Genomic DNA, 8,803 nt, shown 5'->3' with positions numbered 1-8,803 from the left:
ACAGAGAAACTCTGTCTCGAAAAGCAAACAAACAGATGTTATCAGGAAGATTAAACAAGAGAGCATATATGGTGCTTTATGTTAGATCACCCCTGTCTGGTGGCCTAGACCCCTAGCACTGCTCTTTTCTACTGAACTGTTCTTTCCTCAGGACTGGCAAGAAGCAGAGGTCACATGGCGCCGACCTCACTGGCTGCACTTAGCTCAGTAAAGCGCTCTCCCTCGAGCACAATCATCAGGGCGCAAGACAAATTTATTTGCATTGTGAAACAGTCTGTCTGCTATGCGACAACAAATTAAGCTCCGGGTGACTATTCCTGTAAAACATGTCCTACGCACAGCACTACTATTATGGGGTGGATAGACCTGGTGAAGAATCAATTAAAAACTCTGACACACAAGCTGGAGCCCTGAGACCTGTTTCACAGGTTTACCCAGAAGAAAATAATCCTTTAACATTTGGTGCTTGGAAGCCGATGGAGGCGAGACTTCTGAGCCGGCTCCCGGGGTTTGCAGGACGGACGGGAGCTTTTCTGAGGTGCCAGTTAAAGGATTACAGCTTTCTAATCATCAGCGGGCCAACAGCAGCATGGTGGAGCAAGAGGGGTTGCCGCCACGTGGGCCGCCTGAGGACAACCGTGAGTCCCCTTGAGAAGTGAAGGGAATGGGGGTAGTGTGTGTTCTTCGTTTGTTCCCATTTTGAAGGGGAAAGCCAATGCTGAGGAAGTAAAATCTAAGGGATATTAATTAATCTTGGAATCTCTGTTTTCATCATCGGGCGCTCTTGTGAAAAGGCAGAGCCAGGGCTCAAGAGCTGACTTTTAAAAAATAAAAGTTGCAGGACTGCATCCTGGAAGAGCCCCCACAAAAATTTTAAAAAGGAAGGCTAACAGTGGACTAGGAACTGTGTTCACTCTGTAACCACCAGCGCTATTTGCCACGTTGGTGGTAATTCAGACATCTGTGTGTCTGCGACGGCTCCTGTTTCTAAAGCTGAATAAACAGAGGAGAGTTTGAGGTTCAGGCAGGATCATTCCAGAAATGGCCTCGTCCATGCCCATCAGTGGGAGTCAAGAAGCCAATCAGGCCAGGGGAAGTGAAAGGTCAGCAGCGGCCACTGCGGAGGGTCAGAGACTACTGGGGTGGATTAGGGTAGAGTGGGGACTCTGCTAAGCCCTTACTCAGGAGCAGAGAGACAATGTCAGGAGAGACAGAGACAGCAAAGGAACCAGGCACAGGACAAGACAGGGCCTGCCCACTCCTGTGCTGAGCCGTGGTACAGTCGGGTATTTTCACAGGAAATGCTCTCATGGGTCAGGAATCCATTCAGTTCTTAGTAAAAGATGTTTTGTAGTTCTTTCCATTTTTAATATAAAAAGTTGAAGAAGGGGTAGAGAACTCCCTTCCTAGCCAAGAACAATTATTTCTCGCTATATTTCAAGACAGCTTTCTGATTCTGCTCTGCACGCACACGCACACACACATATATACAATATTATATATACATATATAAATTTTATATATATATAATTTATTTACTCCTCAGTGTTGGGATGGAACTTGGGGCCTCACGCATGCAAGGCCAGCCCTACATGTGCCACTGAGCCACACTCTCAGCTCTTTATTTGCTATTTAAATCTTTTTTAATATATATATATATTTGTTTTATGTGCATGAATGTGTTGCCTGCACGTATGTATGTGTACCTGTGTGCTTGATGCTTAAAGAAGCCAGAAGAAGGCGATAGATTGCCCTGGACCTGGAGTCATAGATGATTGTAAGCCTCCATGTGGGTGCTGGGAACTGAACTCGGGTCCTTTGGAAGAACAGCCAGTATTGTCAACCGCTGAGCCATCTCTCCATCCCTGCTATTTCAATCTTAAAGAGCCCTGTACTGCTTCAAAAATGTATTCCTGAAGAACAATATAAACCTGTGTCTATTAGCTTTCTTCATCTTTGAAAGGCTCAGAATACACAGGGGACTCAAAGTCTCAGAGTTTTGGTGAAGTTCGCAGGATGCAAAGAATCAGGCCAAGCTCACGCCCCTGCCCTGCCTCCCCTCTCCCCTCACCTCCCCTCTCTCCCCATCAAGTACACTTTGCAGCCTCGCAAGGCTTTCACCTAAGACTTCGTGTTTTCTTGAATTTTTTATTTATTTCTATTATTTTATATATATGAGTGTTTTGCCTACATGTGTGTATATGCCCCACACGCGTGCCCTGTGCCCTTGGAGTTCCAAAGAACGTTATCAGTGCCCTGGAACCAGAGCTACAGAGAGTCATGAACCAGCCCGATGTCTCTGCAAGAGCAACAACTGCTCCTGGTCCCTGAGCCATCTCTTTAGCCTCAGTTCATATTTCTCCAGTCATGTTTCTACTGTATAAAGCAACAAAAAGGAGCAATGTGTCACTGAAATATCTCATCTTTTCATTTGACAGAAGAATGTGACTCCCCAGAGAATTATGAGCTAAAGGCAAACCAATAGTAAAAGCTTAGGAGCATGGTAACTAACGCGTCCACAAAGGTCTTGCTTTCTCTTTGTTCAAAGGAGTAGGAGAGGTTGTCTCGGACAAACTTGCTCCCTCTTCCTACCTGGGTTATCTCTCAAATTCTAAAGCCTCCCCACAAAGGCTCCCCACCTCTTCCTCAAAGATCAAACTGTTGGTGAGCTGGGGAGATAGCCCCACTATTGAAGTGCTCGCCATGTAAGTAGTGAAGAACAGACCAGGTCTCCACAAAACACATTTTCTGTAAATTCTCATGGCAGTGCATGTTTTTAATCCCAGGGACGGCAAGGCTGAGACAGGCAGATTCCTGGGCTCAATGGGCAGCCAACGTAGCCTAAGTCCTGGCCAGTGAGAGACCTTGTCTCCAAAACAGAAAAGGAGATGGCTCCTGAGTTTGAACTATGGATTACACACACACACACACACACACACACACACACACACACACACACCTAGAGCCAATCCAATCCCACAAGCAATTATTGAACATCTTGTTTGTGAAGCCCCTTGTACCAGGTACTAGAGGTTGACACATGAATTCCCGATTCAATCCCAGTCCCCAAATATCTATACAATCTGTTACTACTAAAGACATCTCCTTAGTTTACTACGACATACATTCTCTTGAATATACTGTTGTGGGAACAGGGAAGAGAAGCAAATAGTCTGGTAGGTCTTTCATGACGTGGCTAGAGAATTACCCTCTGAGCCAGCAAGGCCAGGGATAGATATACATTATATCTCAAAGAATATAACATGGATGCTCAAACACACGTGGATGTACATGCACTCAAACTAGCCAAAAGATAAGGATAACCCAAATACCCACTGGTGGGTCGATGGATAAGTCAGATGTGAACTGTCGATGCAGAGGTACATCACTCGACCATTGAGAGAACAGGGCTCTGCGACCTGCAACCAAGTGGATGAACTTTGAAAACCTTAGGCTAAGCAACAGAGCCCAGACTCAAAAGTCTGAACAGCACATATGATTCCATGTATACGCAGTGTCCAGAACAGGTAAACTCATAGGCCGAACATAAATTACTTACTGCTGGGAGACAGACTGGGGGGCGGGGGAGGGGTGTTTCTTAGAACATGATTTCTTTTGAGGGTGATGAAACTCTCCAGAAACTAGACTGCAGTTATATTAACACTTTTTGCTGTGACAAAATAGTACTTGAGGGAGGAAAGGGTTTGCTGCCTTGGCTCACAGCTCTGGGGTCTAGCGCGTCATGGCTTGAAGGACATGGCGGCAAGACGGAGAACAATGGATGTTGACACGTAACTCAATTCTTTTTTATTCAGCCCTAGCCCCCAACCCACATTGAGGAGGGGTCTTCACAGCTCAGTTAGCTCAGACTAAAACTCCGTCACAAACAGATGCTGGTCCCCTAATGGATTCTAGACCCTCTCAGGGTGACAGAAAAGTACTGCAAATGAACTAAATGCCAGAGAATGGATTCATCTGACACTATGCTACCCACTTTAATGTCAACTTGGCACAAGCTAGAGTCATTGGAGAGGAGAAGGCCTCAACTGAAAAAAAAAATACCTCCCTAAGGCAAGCCTGGGGGTCATTTTTCTCATTGGTGATATGGTGGGCTGGTGGTCCTGGGTTCTATAAGAAAGTAGGTGGACGAAGCCATGAAGAGCAAGCCAGTTACTACTGTACTCTATGGCCTCTGCATCAGCACCAGCCTCCAGGTTGCTGCCTTTGTTGAAGTTCCTGTCCTGACTTCCTTTGATGATGAACAGAGAAGTGGAAGCCATAGCCAAGTAAACCTTTTCCTCCCTAAGTTGCTTTGGTCATGGTGTTTCATCACAGCAGCAGGAACCCTAAGACACATGGTTAGTTCTAGGATATATGAATTTTTATTCCAATTGGAAAGAAAAAAAGAAAAAAATGGGCAAAAGAGAGAGGGGTTCTAAAGAAGCTGTGGGGAGTGTGGATGCTAACTGCTAGCATCAAAAGAGGATCAGTTCTTTTCAAGCCAGAAAGACTTTGGGTTTGATCTTAGGGGCAGAGGAACAGCCAATAAAGTCCTTCAAGTAAGAGGATGACTTGGTCAGATCTGTGGTTTGCCCTGAACATTTGAGTAGAGGGCTGACAAGTAAGAAGACAGATTCATGGAAGCAATACATGAAGGCCGCTGGCCCAGTGACAGATCACAAAGAACACTCTAGATATAAAACCCCTGCCAGATCATTTTTCAGCTAAGTAACTAGAAACACCCTCTGCCAAATTCAAATTCAGAGATACTAGCTAGGGCGGAGGGGAAAAGAACTTTCCAAACTGATTTTTAAAACAGCATAAGCCCATCGTTTTGCACATCCTACCAGCTTTGGCATCCAAATTAACCTACTTCCTCTTCCTGTGTAGATTACTCATAAAAAAAAAAAAAAAAAAAAAAAAAAAAAAAAAAAAAAAAAAAGCGTGTCCCGGCACAAACACCTCACCAAAACAGCAAACCTATTTTTGATGAGAACAAACTGCAGTCAGAAAATAGGCTTGGCAGAAGAGCTCAGATGCAAAGTTAACATGTCAAGTTGGGTCGCATTTGCATATTGAAAATCATACACACTGGCTTTGTTAAAAATCACCAGTTAGAACTGAGCACCTATAATCCCAGCAGTCAGGAAAGCATAGGCAGGCAGATCTCTGTGAGTTCAAGGCCAGATTGGTCTGCAAAGTGAATCCAGGACAGCCAAAGCTACACAATAAATCCTGTCACAAAAGAAAAAAAAAATCACCAGTTAGAATAGTTGTTTATACAGAGTCAAAACTGAACAAGAGGCTGGAGAGAGGCTACAACTGTTAAGAGCCCTTGCTCCTTTCAGAAGACTGGGTTCCTGGCACCCACACTGAGCTACTCACAACTGCCTATAATTCCAGCCGTAGGGAATCTGACGCCCTCTTCTGGCCTCCGTGGTTACCTGCACACATATGTGCATACACACAGCAAAAGAGGTGCACATATAAATAAGTAAAATAATTTCTTTTATAATTTTCTGGATGAAGAGAGAGTAAAACTTTGATCTGCCCTCAATATGTCCTAATAGAATCAACTGAGTCAATGTGCAGGTGGAATCCAGACCCTAGTCTCATAATGGTGGTTTTGTCTACCAGCTTCCCCATATTGTGTGAGAAAAATCAACCACTCAAAGAGAAAACCAAGGCCCAATGGGTTTTTATGCATACTCAGTGACAAAACCTGAACTTCTAGGCACCTGGCTTCCAGTACCACAAAAATCTTTGCCAAAGCACATCCTCAGGCACAGACTCAGCCTCATTTGGAAAGTGAAAAGATGACAGAGCCATGAAGAGGAGGGAAGAGCATCTGCCACCCATGACATAGAGGAAAACACAGGGACCCGCCGTAACCACAGCTTACTGGCCACAGGTTTCCCATTAGCAGGGTCCTAAGGCTCCGTCTGTGTCTGCAGACTCAACGACCAGTCAAAAGTATTCAGGAAAAGTATGCAACTATACTGGCCACTAACAGACTTCCCCCTTGTATTAGTTTTGAAGCCACACCTCAGGGTGTTAACACAGCACTGGCCGTGTGTTAGGTATTCTATCTATGTGGTTGGAGTACAGAGGAGCACCGCATATGTCACATGCATGTACTAAAGCACTGTGTGTGAGGGACTTGAACACTCAGGAGCTGGGTGTCTGGACGGGTCCTGGAACCAATGCCCTGTCAATATGGAAGGTTGCCTGTGTGCTTAAAGAGCAAAAATGCAAGTGAGTTCTTGAACCCTTCTGACTGTGAATGTGCACTGTGAGCACATTCTGCCATCCTGTCAGCCCCAGGGCTCCTTTCAGGATGACCAGAGTGACGTTCCTAGTTCCCCTACCCCCCACCCCCCACCCCACCCCCACTCTGTCCTTTCTTCCTTGTAATTTTCAGTCAGGCCGTAGGAGGATTTTTTTTTTTCCTTTTCTTTTTCAAACCATTCAATAAACGAACCCTCCTGGGGTCCTCCATGTCCTAGGCTAGGGTTTGGGATACAGGGAGGAAGGTGGTCCAGGCTGGTCTCTAAAGATGCTCACAAGCTCCAGGCTGAACAGAGGATGTGGTGGGAGATAACCTGTCATGCACAATGGAACTAACAATTACAGGTCCCAACTTCTAAGGGCGAGAGGCTTACATGCATTATCTTTCGTTCTTACAAGAAAAAAAAAACCCGAGAGCATTATTGTTCCCATTTTAAAGATAAGGAAAAGTGAACGCTAAGCATAAGGAAGCTGTAGCATCCAGCCAAGCCCACCCAGCTAGGACTAGCAGAACAAAATACAAACCAAGGCTTTGAACAAGGTCACTGGGTTCCAGGGCCTCTGCCATTCTGTCAGGTCCAGGGCCCCTTTCAATATGACCAGAGTGAAGTTCCTGGTTCCCCTGCCCACCCACCCGTGTCCTTTCTTCCTTCCCTTCTTTTTAAACTGTAGTTTATTTTTAATCATGTGTATGGGTGGCGGTGGCAGGTGGAGGTTCTGCACACACGGCATGTATTTGCAGAGTCCAGAAGAGGCACTGGGTCGCTCCGAGCCTGAGTTCTCGGTGTTTGGGAGCCACTGGGCATGAGCGCTGGGAACTGGAGTCCTCTGAAAAAGAAGCATGCGCTGTTAACCACTAAGCTGTCACTCTAGCCTGTCATGGTCACTTTTCTCACCTTCCTCATTTGTCTTAGCCTTTTACTATACAGCAGAATCTAAAGTCTGGATTCATAACAAAATAGCCAGGTTTTAAACATACATGCCCAGTGGCAGGGTAGGGAACTGGGTAGTTACTTATAAGTAGCAGATATTCAGATACTAGTAGGGGTTGTATAGAGGAAGTATACAGAGTAGAAAATACCAGGTTTCATGACTTGACTTTGGCTTTCTTATATAAGACATAAAAAACAAAAGGTGGGGGGGGGGCGGATATTCATTCAACTTCATCACAATGGAAAACCTTTGTGTGTGCGTGTGAAAGAATGCTACAACACAGTAAAGAGTAAATCTACGGAGTCCAGAGGCACAACAGCCTACATTCATTAAAACAGTGGCTGGTGGGGAAACGGCTCAGAGGGAAAGTGTTTGCTATGCAAGTAGGAAGTTCTGGGTTCAGATGTCCCTAACCCATATAAAAAGCCAGCTATACTGGCACGTAGCTGTAACCCCAGGCATGGGGTGACAGAGATAGGATGATGCCTGGAGTTCGCTGGCCAGCCAATCTAGCTGAAGAGGTAAGCTCAAGAGAGACCCTGTTTGGAAAACTTAAGTGGAGGAGTTGAAGTGATGGCTGAGCAGTGATGAGCTCTTGCTACTCTCCCAAAAGTCCCAAGTTCTATTCCTAATTGCCACCCTGAGTGCCTCACATCTGCCTCTAACTCTAGCTCCAGGGGATCTGACACCCTCTTCTGTCTTCCATGGGTACCAATACTCACATAGCGTATACACTGAGAGACCCATACAGGAACAAGCAAAAAAAAAAAAAAATGTTAAGTAATAAAGTGGAGACCAACTAAGAAAGACTTAATATCAACCACATGCGCCCTCTCACCACAAACAAGTACACATACCCACACACATGGCAACTGTTCCATTAAAACAAACAGAAAATAACAACTGGTGCCAAAAGACATTAAAAAAATTGGAATCCTTGTACACCACATGTGAGAATATTAAATGATGCTGCTTCAATAAAACCCAGCACAGCAGTTCCTTTAAAAAGCCTTAACCAGGTAGCCAGGGATAATAAAGCACGCCTTGACTCCCAGCACTCGGGAGGCAGAGGTAAGTGGGTCTCCAAGATGGAGGCCAGCCTGGACTACATAAGGAGTTTAAGGACAGCCAGGCCTACACCTAGAAATTCTGTCTCAAAAAGCCAAACAAACAAACAAAACAAAACAAAAAACACCTAAAACTGGAATCACCATATGATCTAGTGACTACTTTTATCCCCCTAAAAATTTGCAAATGGAGACATGAAAGCACATTTGTGTTCCCCTGTTCTTAGCAGCATTGTTCACAATGGCGAAAACACATGAGCAACTCAGATGTGCAAGAGCAGCTAACCCAAGAAAGGATACTGGGTACACTCAACTGTCAGGTCCAAAGGACAGGAGGTTTATACAATGGAATAACCTTCAGACTCTCAAAGAAGGTGTACACACACACACACACACACACACACACACACACACACACACACACACACGATTGGGCATCTGGAGTAGAGGTTGGAGATGTGTTGGACAAGCACAGAATCTCAAAATTCAGGCTGAGGAGGGGAGAAGCAGGAAAC

At 45.2% G+C, this 8,803-nt stretch overlaps 1 protein-coding gene across 1 annotated transcript in view; it reads left to right on the top strand.

The window, feature by feature from the left end:
• The first annotated feature begins 426 nt into the window (after positions 1 to 426).
• Positions 427 to 8,803, top strand: part of PTPN3 (protein tyrosine phosphatase non-receptor type 3) — a 154,321-nt gene continuing 145,944 nt past the window's right edge. The window contains exon 1 of the mRNA XM_084776069.1: positions 427 to 638. Coding sequence (XP_084632195.1) covers positions 590 to 638 — 49 coding nt within the window. The 5' untranslated portion in view covers positions 427 to 589. The remainder of the gene's footprint in view (positions 639 to 8,803) is intronic.

This window comes from Acomys minous, assembly GCF_964271855.1.
Source record: "Acomys minous genome assembly, chromosome: 1".
In the NCBI taxonomy this organism is placed as follows: Eukaryota; Metazoa; Chordata; class Mammalia; order Rodentia; family Muridae; genus Acomys; species Acomys minous.
This window is presented reverse-complemented; position numbering and strand designations above follow the sequence as displayed.